Raw genomic sequence first — 15,448 nt, forward strand, 5'->3', positions numbered from 1 at the left:
GGGGAGCATGGAGCTCACATCTGCGTCGAGTGTGAGGAGCCGTTCTTCTACGAGCTGTAACACGGCTACTGTGACTGGGAGCTTTGAGCAGGAAGCTAGCGTAAAGACGGTGTCTTTGTCGATGGGAGCTTGATTGGGCCATGATGGGGATGGGCCGCCTAGGCATTCGGACACGATATCAGATCCTAAAGTATCATTGTGTTAACTGTGAAGGAGGGGTCGAGTCTTGGTGTGATTATCTAACCATCACGGTGCTTAGCGTAGAGTACCACCGAAGAGAACACGTCGTCCTCCAGAGAATTCTGAAGTAATTTCTTGAACGATGTCATTGTAGGCAAGGCATCATGCTGGGTTTGAAAGAATTATTGACGGAGCGGCTGGTAATCGTGGAGATCGACTATCTTATGTCCGGAAAGGAGAGAAATTGAGAACCTCGGCAGAAAGCTCTGAAGGGGTCCGCAAGAAAAAACGCCTGGCACGGAAGATTTAGCAAGTAGGTAGGTCCAGATTCATCGGGACTACCTCATTGAGCAGATTTCATCATGTGCTAGTATGGAGTCCAATATTCACTATCACATATTCGTACCTAACTGATCACATAAGTGGGGGGCAGGTGGTTTGTCCGGACTATCCGCAATGCAGATTATCGAATATGATTTCTGAGGATGAGAAAGTCAAATCGCAATACGAGCATAGCTCTGCTATGTGGGTAATCTCCGTGGACTCGGGGCTTTCTGAGCTCGGTCTCGCACGCGTGGGGGTCATATTATCGGGTATGTGATTATTGTTGACTTGTGGTGGCAAGGACGAAAATCTTACTTTGAAGCCGAGAGGGATATCAACAGCGGTAAGATGCTAAGTTTATTCTGTTCTCATTTTCGAACATTCTCAATGAGATCCCACAGGATACATTGTAACATGGCCTGTTGTCAACTGCAAATCAGTGATGGTATTATTACAGAAGTCCAATCGCACTGGCATCAACAATCGAGCAACTTTCTCTTACGCTGAACACTGCCGAGAGAGATATTTCGAGCCAACATTCTCCACACAACCCCAACTCTCAAGGTAACAAACTCAGACAGTCGCATAGTCCACCGAGCGCAGATTTGTATGTCGCAATTAATAAATTCTGAAATTTATGCTGAGATAGGAGTGGTGACATGGATGGCGCTGAAGGTCGAAGACATCTCGGGTGCTGAACTGCCAGACGGCGCCAGGTGTCAAAATGCCCGCCAACTATCAACCCCACAGACGGCGTCCCCTGTCGCCGAATGCCGAACTTTTCACTCCACTGCAGTAACCCGACGCCAAAAAATTTCCAGGCGCTTCCTCCAAAGGTCCTTCAGAACTTTTTTTTGCCTTCCTGAGATCCTCCGCGGCGTATTGAGAGAGAGCTCGACGCAAACCAGACGACGAAAATGGCAACTCCCACGAAGCCTCCCGCAAAGGGATCAGGGAAGAAGCAGCAGCCAAAGGTCCTCAAGAGAGATTCGCGCCTCGAGAAGAGGAAGCAGCAGCAGCAAACAATCGAGCAGCTCGAGAAGGCCGTAGCCGACTTTGTAAGTATCTTTTGCGCGCCCGCGCACCACACCCACGCCCACGACGTTGAGAATCTTTGGACAAAGACTGACTCAAGACCCTGTGTCTGCTCCATTAATAGGATCCCAAGAGCGAATATACCAGCTTCTCCGAACTCCCCCTCTGCGAAACGACCCGAAAGGGCCTCGAGAAATCCCACTTCGAGACCCTCACCGATATCCAGTCCCGCGCCGTGCCCCTCGCCCTCAAGGGCAGCGACATCCTCGGTGCCGCCAAGACAGGCAGCGGCAAGACCCTCGCCTTCATTATTCCCGTTCTCGAGAAGCTCTACCGCGCGCAATGGACAGAGTTCGACGGCCTCGGCGCCCTCATCATCTCCCCGACCCGCGAGCTCGCCGCCCAAATCTTTGAGGTCCTCCGCAAGGTCGGTCGCTACCACAACTTCTCTGCCGGTCTCGTCATCGGAGGCAAGAGTTTGAAGGAGGAAGCCGAGCGTCTATCCAAGATGAACATCCTCGTCTGTACACCCGGTCGCATGCTGCAGCACCTCGACCAGACTGCCGGTTTCGATGTCGATAACCTCCAGATCCTCGTGCTCGACGAGGCGGATCGCATCATGGACATGGGCTTCCAGCACGCTGTTGACGCCTTGGTAGACCACCTGCCCTCCACGAGACAGACCCTCCTCTTCAGCGCGACACAGAGCAAGAAGATCTCCGACCTCGCGCGCTTGAGTCTCAAGGACCCCGAATACGTCTCCGTCCACGAGGAATCCACGCCCAAGAACCTCCAGCAGCACTACATCGTCACTCCCCTCCACGAGAAGCTCGACACCCTCTTCGGCTTTATCAAGGCAAACCTCAAGAGCAAGATCATCGTCTTTTTCTCCTCAGGCAAGCAGGTCCGCTTCGCATACGAAGGCATGCGACACCTCCAGCCCGGTGTCCCGCTCCTCCACCTCCTCGGCAAGCAAAAACAGCTCCAGCGCATGGAAATCACAAAGCGCTTTGCTGACGCAAACGCCTCGGTCCTCTTCGCCACCGATGTCGTCGCCCGCGGCGTCGACTTCCCCGCCGTCGACTGGGTCGTCCAGGTCGACTGCCCCGAAGACGTCGACACCTACATCCACCGCGTCGGGCGCACCGCCCGCTACGAGCGCGACGGAAAAGCCGTTCTCTTCCTCGAGCCCAGTGAGGAGGCCGGCATGCTCAAGCGCCTCGAGCTGAAGAAGGTGCCCATCAACAAGATCACCGTCAAGGAGAGCAAGAAGAAGAGCATCAAGGACCAGCTCCAGAGCATGTGCTTCTCCAACCCGGACCTCAAGTACCTCGGCCAAAAGGCCTTTATCAGCTACGTCCGCTCCATCTACCTACAAAAGGACAAGGAGGTCTTCAAATTCAACAAACTCGACCTCGACGCCTACGCCGCGAGTCTCGGCCTCCCCGGTGCGCCGCAGATCAAGATGCGCAAGGGCGAGGACATCAAAAAGGTCAAGAACGCGCCCCGCAAGGGCATGTCCTCCGACGAAGACGAGGAGGACTCCGACGACGCGGCGGCGGGACCCAAGAAGCCCAAGAAGCCCGAGGTCAGGACAAAGTACGACCGCATGTTCGAGCGCACGAACCAGGACGTCCTCTCGGGCCACTACACCAAACTCGTCGCCAACGGCGACGAAGTCACTGGCGACGCAACCGACCCCACCGCAGCAGCCGCCGGTAACACCGGCGCAGACGGGGATGGAGAAGAAGACTTCCTCTCCGTAAAACGCGTCCTCGGCGACGACGAACTCGACGCCGAATCCAACCTCGCACCCGGCGCCAAGCCAAAGGTGATATCCTACGGCGGCCAAGACTTCATCGTCGACTCCAAGCGCCGCGAAAAGGCCCTCCAGTCCAAGAAGAAGATGCTCAAGTTCAAGGGCCGCGGCGAGAAGCTCGTCTTTGACGAGGACGGCAACGCGCACCAAATCTACGAGCTGCAAAACGAAGACGATTTCGAAAAGGAAGGCCCCGCGGAGGAACTCCGGCAAAAGTTCGTCGAGGGCGAGGCGGCGCGCGTCAAGGAGGCTGATGTGGATGATAAGCTCGCCGCCAAGGGACGGCTTAAAGAGAAGAGACTCAAGAGGAAGCAGAGGGAGGCCGAGGAGCGCGGGGAGGGTATCCCGAAGAGTGCCGAGGGACCGCAGGTCGCGGGTGGTGGCGGTGCTGACGACGGCGAGGACGAAGATCCGTTGGCGCTGCTGCGGTCGTTGCCGATTGCGGGTGAGGGCGGCGGCGAGTACAGCAGCAGCGAGGACGAAAGGCCAAAGAAGAAGACCAAGAAGTGGTTCCAGGACGACTCGGACGAGGAGAGGGAGAAGAAGAAGAAGGCCAAGAAGGGCGGCAAGGTGCTCGAGATTGACCACGAGCCCGAGACGTTGGAGGACCTCGAGGCTTTGGCTTCGGGCTTATTGAACTAAAAAGATATATACCCCGTTGAGAGGATTGAATCAAAAGGAGAAAAAGTTAGCCTGCCACATTAGAAGCGCTTGATCATGTACTAGATGGACTATGAACATTGCTAATCAGCAAAAATATTTGAAAACGTTATGCATTAAATACTCTCTTTGCCTAAGGACTGCATCAGAAGAAGTCCAAGGGGTATCGTCAAACCCCAACGCCAAGTGCCTTTTCAATCCCTCGTTCCCTGAATGCTTGAAAAATCCTCACGTCTTGCAAAAAGCCATCCCTAAGCCAGTGCGTCCCGCTCAAATGTAGTGAGGCCCCAGTCGAATCAACGCCGAAGACGCGACAACTGCAAGATTCTATCTACCCACCCCCCATCCTTGGTCCCGGTTTTTCCTCAAGCCTCGTTCTCCACGCCATAGAGTCTCACTCTGTACAAGCACGTATGGTCTGAGCCATAGTTGCTGGTGACGTGAAGCGCGATTTGATCCGTGTAGGCCCCCAAGGAAAGAAGCTCCGAACTGAGCTTATGTACGTGTGCTCCGTTTAGCGTGTCGCTGCTTTCGTAAGTAAATTGACCAATCTTCACCCAGCCATCCGAGAGTTTGTTGCCTGGGAAGTGGGCTGCCGCAAAGTCGGCAACCCGATTACGCGTGTGAAGGTCGGTGTAATATGCCAGAATGTCAATGTCCTTTGGCCTGGCGTCGGGATTCAGTGTGGCCCCAGGTAAAATATGCTCGACGACCAGATGCTGGGGAACAATCTCTCGACTGAGGATGTAGCCGATGCGGACGCCACCTTCTTTTCCATCTCTGTCCACAACAACCATGCCACACCAGCAGTCTCCTTCGTCCTCCCAGCCAAACAGTGTTGCAGCGGGTGGTTGGATGTGGGGACTCCGCGATGTTAATCTCTTATGACTCTCGGTGCCTAGTTTGGCCTTGATGGGAGGCACGTAATTTGGCGTCAGATGGTCGCCTCCTACAATGACACCGCTGCCATGAGCCAAGTAGTTGACCTGATGGCGGAGTTCTTTGTCCCAGACCGCACCGATCTTGCCTTGCGCAAGCGCTTCCAGTCCAGCATTCGCAATCGCCTGGCGGATCATGCCATCAACCACTGTGATCATTTCCGTCCGGGTGACGCCCTTTGGCGGGCTCTTCTTCAGAATGCCCTCAACCGATTCATTGATGTACTGCTCCAACTTCTTCTGCAGTTCTTGCGCCTCAGCTTTGACCTCGTTTCGATGGGTGGCGAACTCGTCCTTAAGATGGCGAATGAACTCATCCCGTGTCACCACGACATCTTTGGTGTCCTTATTCTTGAACTGGTCCTTGACAAACCTCTCAATCTTGGATTCGAGATCCTTGCCAATCTTGTCCGGAATGGACGTGCTAAACTGGGGTTCGAGTATTTTGGCAATCTTCTTGTTATTGTTGACAAGCCACTTCTCCCAGGTCTTGTCGAACTTGGATTGTGAGATATTCTCGACGTCCGCGGAGGATAATCCTGGCGTAGGCGGCTCTGCAGCTTTCTGATATACGGGATCCTTCTGGAGTCTGCTCTTGATCGCCAGCCAGTTCTCATCGGAGACGAAGTGGTAGCCACCATGGCCCCGACTCAGCGTCAATACTTCGGCATCGCTCTTCATGAGGTCACGCAACGCGTGATAGAATTCCTCTCCCACGACGGGCCGTCCCTTCTTGTCCAACTTCATGTGCACAACCTTGGGAACGATCTCCATCAAGCGCGACAGCGATCCCTCATGAAGCTTGCTGGCCGTCGTCAACTTTGTGATTTCGTATTCGTGGTTGCGTTGCTGACGGACATATTCCCTAGCGTCATCGTCGCCGAAGAGCGTTGCAGGTCGCGACATCCAAAGTGGCACGAATTGACCGAAATTGTGAGAGAAGTCTGACAGACCGTACCATTGGATGCCGCCTAGTCCAATAGCCGGCGTGGAGTTCAATCCTGTCAAGGCACCCCATGTCAGGAGTGAAAGAAGCAGAATGCCGAGCGAAGCCTTGAGAATCCAAAAGTCCAGGGAGCAGACAAAGTTGATCAAGTCCACGAACGCGTCAGCAATCTTGAACAAGATCCAACTTGCCCACGAAAACTCGCTGTAGGGAACCTGTCGCGAAGTCACAATCGAGTTCATGTGGCCATCTGAATCGGATCCAAAGTCGTCGTCTGTCTCGGGGCTGTCCGGTCGAGGGACATTTGTCCATTCATACACCGTATTGTAGACTCGTGGCCATGCCTGCAAACGAGCACTGCGCTCCTTTCGAAGGGCTTCCTGCTTGATCCGTTCCTGCCGATGCTCTTGCTGTATCCTTGCTCGCATTTCGGGAGTAAACATACCGGGCTCGCCTCGGCCAGGTGCTGGTCGACCGTCCCTGTTGCCAGAAAGGCCACTTGTACCGGGAAGCCTCGTCGAGCCGGTTCCGCCCGCTGTGGACCCTAGAGCTTCCACTCTGATGGCTGGAGGATCGTTGGCCAAGGAACGAGACGGTGCTGGATCACCATTGACGGGTAGAGGTTTGCCAAATAGGGGGCGAGGAGGTGCAGGATTTTCTTCGGCAGCCAGCGGCCCTCTGCGAGCAGGAATGAAGTTCACGGCCTGCAGCGGCTTGCGAGGTGAAGGGTGACGGTTTGAGGCTTGAGGGGATTGATGATCAAGAGATGGCTCTTCGCTAACACGACTTGACAGACGAGTTGAGCTCGACCTTGCAGCAGGAGAAGGTGACACCGAATCTTTATTAGCTGCGAGCTGACGCGAGCTTGCTACTGACCCTAATGAGTCTCTTTTAGCAGGAGATTGGTTGACAAGGTGAGCAGGCAACGCCTGGTAAGGTGATTTACTGCTGCGCGGTCGAAATCGACCTGATGGCGGTGTACTTGGTGGCTCCTGTTGAGATGGGCGGATGTTGCCCTGGGAGGGCAGTAAAGGCGGCAGATCGGGAGGAGGTCTATCAGAAACCTTGGTGATCGGAGCTTGGATGGCTCCTTGGTGAGGAGCTGCCTGGTTCATATTTCGCTGTGCCATTTGCGCGTTGTGCCGGGGATCGCGTGCTAAGCGCCTCAATGGACTGAGTAGATCTATGCCTCTCGTCTGCTGCTTTGGGGGAGAAGGTTCCTCGCTCTCCTCGATTGACCGCATGCGACCACCACGCCCTGAAGAGAGAGACTGCGACGGGGTTGAGCCAATATCGGCACCTCCATAGAGTGAGCTTTCCTGGCCAAAGGTGCGAACTGAGTCTGGTGTCGGAGTCGGCTCCGGAGGGCCTTGGGCGAGTTGAGAGCGAGACTGGGAATAGGGCTCTTCGGATATGGCTCGAGCGAAAACGGAGTTCCAGCTTGCCGCAGGAAGAGATCGTCTAGCAGGTGTCAAACCTTGAGTAGGATCCTCCGAGCTGGCTCTCCTATTCATCGACTGTGAATATGTTGAGAATTGCCCTCTTGGAGGTGCAGCACCTGGTAAGAACTGCTGTGGAGGAACAAGAGGGCCTTGCTGGAATGAAGGAGGTTCGATGGAGGGAGCTGAGACGATATTTAGCAAGGGAAGTGAGACCGCGGCAAGGCAAGACCTGGTGTCGCGCACGGGGTCGCACTTACCAGTTTTGGCTGGTGATTGTCGTCGCGGTGAGCGCCGGACGTGGAGGGGATCTGGTGTTGCATCCCTCAGTGGATCGGGGGATTCTGAGGACTCTCGATAGGGGCCGAAGTCTTGGTCAAAGTCCGGGTCGGGATCAGGGTCTGGATCAGGACTCGGTTGTACTCTGCGCGGCGGATTCGTCTTTGGCGCTGGTTTGGAGGTTGGTGACTTTGTTTGCCTTGTTTGCCTTGTGCGTCGAGAAGCACGCTTTTGTGGCTGTTTGCTGTTGCTGCTCTCACTGCTGCTGGCACTGGCATCGCCATCATCGCTTTCGTCGCCATTGTCCGGGTCGCCCGGGTCGCCCGGGTCGTCATCAGGGTCGTCGCTGTCGTGTAGTGTTTCCTTGATAATGTCTTGCAAATTGCGTTGTTGACCACGGCGAGTGTTCCGCAGAATCGTGGAAGGTGCAGATCCGTACGATGTGTCGAGTCGCGATGCCAACGAAGGCAGCTCTCGACTGACGGCAGCACCACCGGCCAACGTGGATGGCGCCTCACCGTGGTCGTCACGGACCCTTCTTTTGGGTGGCATCTTGGCGCAGTGTGACGGAGGAGGGTCTGTGATGATGGTGAGTTGTGGGTTGAGATGGCGGGTTGTGTATCAAATGAGATCAATCAACCCCACGTAGTAGTGAGATGAGACGGAGAGGGTTGAATCGTGAAGATGAGAAGAGATACGATGTATGAGGAGGAATAAGGAGGGCTGAAAGAATCAGGTACTGAGAATTGTCGAAGTAGGAAGTGACGATGAGGTCAAACTCACAGACGACAAGCGCGAGAAGAAAGAGCGTTGAAGGAAAGAAGCAATGGGAGGAGAAAGGATCGCAAAGACGCAACTCACATTATTATTGTTTGGGTAGACATGCGCTGCAGTTTTCAACGAGTCTCTGAAAAGCAGTTTGTCGTAAGTCGAGGTCTCTTTTGTCTCGTCAACAATGGCAGGCGCACTGAAGCATGAGATCTATGTTGAGCTACAAGGGAGGCGGCTGCCAAAGGAAAACCTCGAGAAGAATTGGCGCGAGGTTCAAGGTCGTATGTGAATGAGGCTTTGTGAAGGCTGCAAGGGAGGTGGTTGCAGGAGCTTCAAGTGAGAGAAGAATCTCAAAGTGAAGCTATTCCAGAGGGACAGGCCCGCCGGATCGGGAAGGGAGGGAGGCGGTTTGTCAACAAAGAGAGGAAGAGCGGTCCCAAGTCGCAACGACCATCTTTTCCAGGCACAAGTCGCGCCAAACCACGCGCGCGTCGGATCGTCGGTGTGGAGGACCAGATGGACGGGCTTGACGAAGGAATGTGGCTGGCGGTGCAGTATGAGCGGGTCAATGAATTGTCAGTCGAGTAGAATGAGTTTTGCGACAGCGGTGATGCAAGGCGAGGGATGTCCCGAGGATTCGTTGAGTTCTTTGTGCCGTCTTGAAGCGTTCACTTGAGGAGCTTCTCACATACACACACACCGGACATGGGACAAGGGAATGTTTTCGCGACGGACAGCCGCCCACCGCCAACCGCCCAGCCAGCAACCGGGGGGGGTCGGGCGCAAAGACAGAGAAAGCTCAGACCCTTGCAGCGTGTCCGTTGCACGCGCTGTGGTCCTCAGGTCCCCGCAACGGTGGTCGGCCCACTGCATAGGTACGCGCCGCCCAAGTCTGAGATCTTACATAAGCGAGGACCTTGGTGTCTTTTGAGCCGTCGAAGTTTGCGACCACGTGATGATAAGATAATGATAACCCTCCCGTCTTGATAGGATAAGATAGCCCCCCGATAAGGTCAGCTACCTTAGGTAAGGTACTCAACCTGAGGCTTGAACACCTCATTCATCCAGACCACGCAGTACGTCACCGATTGCTCCACGCCCTGCCCACCTCACAACCTTTGCGACTCCACCTCGAATTGCTGGTTCATCCTGGAGAGATTCATCGACATGCGATTCCCAACACGTGCTTTTCCCACCATACTCCTACGTCCTTGCCATTGAAATATCGCGCAAAACGTCGACGATATGCAGAGAGCTTGTACCGAATGCAAGACCTGCGCCAGGCAGCACGGCAAACAGGCATTGACTAACCCTGAGCCATGGTATCCGTCTCGTCTGCGCTAAGGCAATGTGCCTAGGCACCTAGGCCCAGACCTGACCTGGATTCCGCTGCCATTCACAAACACGGGAACCCGCCGGCCCCTCACCCTCGTTCTTTCGGGCGAACAACCGAACAAAATGGCAAGACTGCAGTGCCAGACTGGATCTTGCAAATGCGCATATGGAGAACTCGGGCAGTAAAGTACCTACTCGGCGAGGCTAGGCCGGTCAACCATTCAGCCGCTCCAACAAACAGCAAAGAGACATCCGGGAAGGGTTAAACAGTACGGATACGGGGAGCATGCGCCGGGGACACACCCCACCAGACCATCCACCTCTTGATCCGTCATCCGATCTCTCTCTCTCTTGACTCCCAGGTCGTGGCAGTTCGTCAGTCTACGGATACCTGATCGTATTCACGGAATCTGTCTTAGAAGGCAAGATTCACAGGCCAGTGACATGGTGACACTGAAGGAAAAGCAGTCAACCTGATCAACCATTAGGGACCTTGTCGGCCCGTCCACCGTCACGAAGATCAGTCTCCACGGCACCGCGATCCCCGGTCGTTGCAAGTTTCAGCGTGCCAACAATTGCGCCGTTAGAGCATCGAGGATGAAATTACTCGGCTCCGCAGCCAGCCACAAAGCCTGAGATTGGTGCCACCCCCGCCTGCAAGACCCCGCCATCGCCTCCAATTTGGCACGCCAGATTGGCCGTTGCAAATGGAACATTGAGGTGGCCCCAAATGGCCCCAAATTCGCTACTGCGAAAGCACGCAGCAATAACACATTCTGGGATTGGCAGCACGCACTCAACCAAATGCTTGGTCTCGCTGGTGGGCATGGTGGGCGTACCGGTAGACGTGGGTGTGGGCATGGGCGTGGGCGCGCGAACGGTGGCACTCATGGCCGAGCCAATTTCTCTCCCACATCATCACTCGGCCTGGACGTTACAGACAGACGACCCCGTTTACTTTTTCCTTATTGCGACCGTCGCCTTATTATTCCCACCCCTCACGTCAACCGCCAGATATATCTCTCGCCTCCTCCCGCAATCCTTCACAACCATTCTCTTTCGTCATTCCTCCAAATTCAAACTCACGACAGACTTGCGCTCTCCTTCACACCCTAACGACTTGATACCCCGACGGACCGCGCATCTCTTACTACCCTTCGTCAACCTACTATCCCCCCTCCACCTCCAAATTACCCCTCACCGCATCTAGTTGCGATCGACGCCCGCAAATTTCTTCACGATGGCCATTGGAACTGTCTTGGTTACCGGGTGAGCTACCACCTCTTCCCATCTGACTAACAAGTCTATGGCAATTCAATTGCCTGTGGCACCGTTGAAACCCGCCGCCGTGGCGTTGTTCGTTGGCGCAAGTCTGAATAGAGCATAGAGGCTAACCGCTCCATTTCGTGGCTTGCAGTGGTACCGGATACATTGGCTCCTTCACCTCCCTCACCCTTCTCCAGAACGGCTACGATGTGGTCATTGTCGACAGCTTGTACAACTCCTCCAAGGTTGCCGTCGACCGCATCGAGCTGCTGAGTGGCAAGCGACCCCACTTCTACCAGGTCGATGTCACCGACAAGGCCGGCCTCGATGAGGTTTTCAAGAAGCACCCCGAGATTGATAGTGTCATTCACTTCGCCGCGCTCAAGGTCAGCTCTTTTCCTCCTTTGCAATGCCTCCCACCACGGAAAACTAACAGCATTGATTACAGGCTGTCGGCGAGTCTGGCGAGATCCCTCTCGAGTACTACCGCGTCAACGTTGCCGGCACTGTCTCCCTGCTCCAGGCCATGACGGATAACGATGTTCCCAACATTGTCTTCTCTTCTTCGGCGACCGTCTACGGCGATGCCACCCGTTTCGAGAACATGATTCCCATTCCCGAGCACTGCCCAATTGGCCCCACCAACACCTACGGCCACACCAAGGCCTTTGTCGAGCAGGTCATTACTGATCACATCAACGCCGAGCGCAACAAGCTGAAGAAGGCTGGCAAGTCCTACGAGCAGTTTAACGGTGCTCTTTTGAGATACTTCAACCCATGTGGCGCCCACCCCTCTGGCCTCATGGGTGAGGACCCTCAGGGCGTCCCCTACAACCTGCTGCCTCTGCTCGGCAAGGTCGCTACGGGTGACCGCGACAAGCTCCTCGTCTTTGGTGATGGTAAGTACATATAACTAAACAGTAGAGAAGTCTCGCTGATTATAAATAGACTACGCCTCGAGAGACGGTACCGCCATCCGCGACTACATCCACGTTGTCGATTTGGCCAAGGGCCACTTGAGCGCCCTCAACTACCTCCGCGAGAACAAGCCTGGTGTTAAGGCCTGGAACCTCGGTTCCGGCCGTGGCAGCACCGTCTTTGAGATGATCAAGGCTTTCAGCCATGTTGTCGGCCGCGATCTGCCCTACGATGTTGTCCCCAGACGCCAGGGCGATGTTCTCGATCTTACTGCCAACCCATCCCTGGCCAACAAGGAGCTCAACTGGAAGACTGAGGAGACACTGGAGAAGGCTTGCGAGGATCTCTGGCGCTGGGTCAGCAACAACCCCAAGGGTTATCGCCAGGACCCTCCCCCTGAGCTCCTTGCCAACGCCAAGCCCACAAGCGGCTAAGCAAAAAGAGGGACGAATATGTATCGGTGCATCAGCCACATCTTGAGAAAATAAGAAAGTTTGGTTGCTTATCATAGATGATGATAGAATTAGTGCTATCCGCAGCGAGAGCCATGATACGACGTCCGCCATAGAGAGAGAATTTAATTAAAAAAAAAGAAAAAAAGTTCAAGATACCCCTCCCTTGCAGCGTCTCTGTTTGGCCCGCTTTCATCAATATCATAGAAGTGCTTTTAGTCAATCCACCTTGAGGATGAGCTTTCCCGTCGTGTTGCGGCTCTCAAGATCCTCGTGGGCCTGCTTGACGTTCTTGAGCGGGTACGCCTTGTGGATGGCCACCTCCACCTTGCCCGACGTAATCATGTCAAAGAGCTCCGTGCTGTACTTTTCCAGCTCCTCCCTGGTCGCGGTGTAGCCGTTGACAATGGGCCGCATGACCTTCAAGTTCTTGGGACCCAGCTTGAGGATATCAAATGGAGGAACAGCTCCCGACTAAAGAAAACATGTTAGTGATGCTCCTGGAGACCCATTTCTGCATTCTTGTGAGGTAGAGCTTACCGCGTTGCCAAAGACGACCAATCTCCCCTTGCGCGCCGCCATCTCGATATCGCTATCAAACGTAGCCTTCCCGACACCGTCAAAGATGACATCCACGCCGTGCCCGCCCGTAATCTTCTTCACCTCCTCCACGAGATCCTGCGAGCGCGAGTTGACAATGTACTCTGCGCCATTCTTCTTGGCCAGCGCGCACTTTTCGTCGCTGCTCGTCGTGCCGATTACCTTGGCGCCCACGGCCCGGAGCATCTGCACGAGCTGCAGCCCGACGCCGCCGGCGGCAGCGTGGACGAGGACCCAATCCCCTTCCTTCACCTCGCCCGCCTCGCGGATGAACGTCCAAGCCGTGAGACCTTGCAGGAGAGCGGCGGCGGCTTTATCCGTGGGCAGCGCATCGGGGATGTGGAGGAGCTGGGAGGCGTTGACGGCGGAGTAGCCCGAGTAGGATCCAAAGGGACCCATGTAGACCACGCGATCGCCCTCTTTGAACTGGCCCGCCGCGACGGAGGGGTGGGACTTGACGACGGTGCCGGCGCCTTCGCGGCCGGGGGTGATGGGGAGGGGCGCTTTGTAGAGGCCGGTGCGGAAGTAGGTGTCGATGTAGTTTATGCCTGCGTATTCGTTGCGGACGAGGACCTGGTTCTCGGCGAGCTGTGGCAGGGGCAGGTCGGTGTGGTGGCTTAGGACTTCTGTGCCGCCTGTGCGGGGGATTTGAATGCCGTTCATTGTTTGGGGGAGGGAGGAGGAGGAGGCCATTGTGAAGTGCGGGGCTGGGGAGAGAGAGGTTTGGTGGGTTGGTGATGGGATGAAGGTGCGGGTTTGGTGGTGAGTTTGTTTGAGGAAGGGTTGTGATGGGAGGGTTGCCGTGGATTTGGTGTTGGTGATGAGGGTGGATGTGAGTTTGGAGCTTCTGGTCAGGATGCGAATGGATGTGGAGGGTCGCGAGATGAGGAATTGGGACATTTGCGATGGGAGGAGAGAGGTCTCAATTTCTTTTTCTTATTCGGTCTGGAACCTATGGGACGATGGAGGGGCGGTTACGCAGTAGGTATTGGAATAGCTTCCGATTACGCTTGAGGTCACAATTATGGTTTAGTCAGCGTTCCGATGAAGTGAGGGGAGGAGGGGGGCTTTCTTTCTCATAAGACGTGATTAGAAATGCTTTAGCTATACGCGCGCGCGGGGAGCTATGAGCTATGAGCTCTGAGAGACGATGGCGGGGTTCTTTACCTTCTCAGGTCGGCAATGAGGGGCGGGCGGGGGGCCGGAGGCGGGGCTGCGTTCGGGTGACGGGTGAGAGAGGGGTCGGCTTTCCGATGAGCGGGAGTCCTCATTGTGAGGCGGGTGAGTTCTTTGCCGGTCGTGTACGGGTGAGAATGAAAGTGAGTATGAGAGTGAGGGTGAGTATGAAAAGAGGACTATGGAGGCTAAGAGTAAGATTGAGAGAGGGAGGGCTTCACATCATATGCCCATTCATTGCTTGCGGATGCTCCAAGCTTCAAAATTTTGATATGTCATTCGCAGGTCAAGCAATGTGATCATCATAATCACTGCTTTGTCGTCTCAAATGATCGGGTCTTGGTGCGTTCAATGGTCAATTGGATAGGGGAACTATCGCCATGGACTGAGAGAGCGAGATTTTTTTGCTCGAAATCAGTGCGAAAGTTAGAAAGCTGGCATTGAGTGTGAAGGAGAAAGGGCCACCACCCAAATACTGAAGCCCGAGTATGCAATAGAGAAGGGAACTCGGGAGGCACTGTGAGTTGAACTGAAGACTTGCTATACACTGTGATGGATGAAAAATTGTGTTGCCGGCCAATGCATACCTAACAGACTATCACCTTTTCCATAACTACAGGGATTACTATCCCCTTATTACACTTATTAAAGTTGACGTCTCTTGCAAAGTATGCGTCTAGTATCACGAAAACTACCTCCAGCAAAGCGAATAGAAGTAGAGGCAAGATCGCAAAGTAATTAGGGATTAAACCATTTGGTCACCCACCTGACACCAAAGTGGTGCTCGGGCGCTTCCAACACGGCATGGCATTGCAAACCTTGAAAGTCTGATGATGGAATTGAGCGTCGCCTCAACACCCTTGGCATGAACCACTGGTCGTGGCGGTAGGGCGGGCAGCGGTGGCGCCAGTTAGTCTCTGGAGCAGAGATGACAGGAGCCTGGATCTGGTCGATACGCCACCACTGTTGGGTCGGTAATCGCGGCATTACTCACCGTCACTCGTTCATGGTGTTTGGGTTGATGCAGTCCAACCTGGGGCTTTGGTAGTGCGGATACATTATGGGGAAGAATTGAGTTGCTGGATCATTCAGTGTCGTCAAGTATCAAGACGTGAACCAGCATGTTCCCTCCCAAAGTCGGGGAATCTGTGAAGCTAGTCAGTTGCCAAGACTCGGATTGAGTGCAGACAGCAATGCGTCGGGGCACCCGGATGATCGCCAATCGATTTTGTCTGGGGTTCATTTCTTCTTCCCGCGGTGACATTCTAGATGTGACCTTTTCAGACTTGTCGGTACCCTTCCACCCTTCT

At 54.7% G+C, this 15,448-nt stretch overlaps 4 protein-coding genes across 4 annotated transcripts; 2 read left to right on the forward strand and 2 right to left on the reverse strand.

The window, feature by feature from the left end:
• Positions 1-1,421: 1,421 nt before the first annotated feature.
• DBP4 (ATP-dependent RNA helicase dbp4) lies at positions 1,422-4,000 on the forward strand (the record flags this gene model as incomplete). The annotated part of the gene is made up of 2 exons (XM_053198146.2): positions 1,422-1,562; positions 1,664-4,000. The coding sequence occupies 2 exons, from the start codon at positions 1,422-1,424 to the stop codon at positions 3,998-4,000; spliced, it is 2,478 nt and encodes an 825-aa protein (XP_053044344.2).
• Positions 4,001-4,383: 383 nt separating this feature from the next.
• Positions 4,384-8,172, reverse strand: N0V96_007181 (uncharacterized protein; the record flags this gene model as incomplete). Its single annotated transcript, XM_065757949.1, has 1 exon — positions 4,384-8,172. The coding sequence occupies one exon, from the start codon at positions 8,170-8,172 to the stop codon at positions 4,384-4,386; it is 3,789 nt and encodes a 1,262-aa protein (XP_065613472.1).
• Positions 8,173-10,966: 2,794 nt separating this feature from the next.
• On the forward strand, positions 10,967-12,344 carry GAL10 (UDP-glucose-4-epimerase; the record flags this gene model as incomplete). Its single annotated transcript, XM_053198148.1, has 4 exons — positions 10,967-10,995; positions 11,144-11,378; positions 11,441-11,891; positions 11,941-12,344. 4 exons carry the CDS (start codon positions 10,967-10,969, stop codon positions 12,342-12,344), a joined length of 1,119 nt encoding a protein of 372 aa, XP_053044346.1.
• A 237-nt stretch (positions 12,345-12,581) lies between these two features.
• Positions 12,582-13,655, reverse strand: N0V96_007183 (uncharacterized protein; the record flags this gene model as incomplete). The annotated part of the gene is made up of 2 exons (XM_053198149.1): positions 12,582-12,836; positions 12,903-13,655. The coding sequence occupies 2 exons, from the start codon at positions 13,653-13,655 to the stop codon at positions 12,582-12,584; spliced, it is 1,008 nt and encodes a 335-aa protein (XP_053044347.1).
• Positions 13,656-15,448: the final 1,793 nt, after the last annotated feature.

Source organism: Colletotrichum fioriniae (genome assembly GCF_027942845.1).
Source record: "Colletotrichum fioriniae strain IMI 355084 chromosome Unknown scaffold_8, whole genome shotgun sequence".
NCBI lineage: Eukaryota > Fungi > Ascomycota > Sordariomycetes > Glomerellales > Glomerellaceae > Colletotrichum > Colletotrichum fioriniae.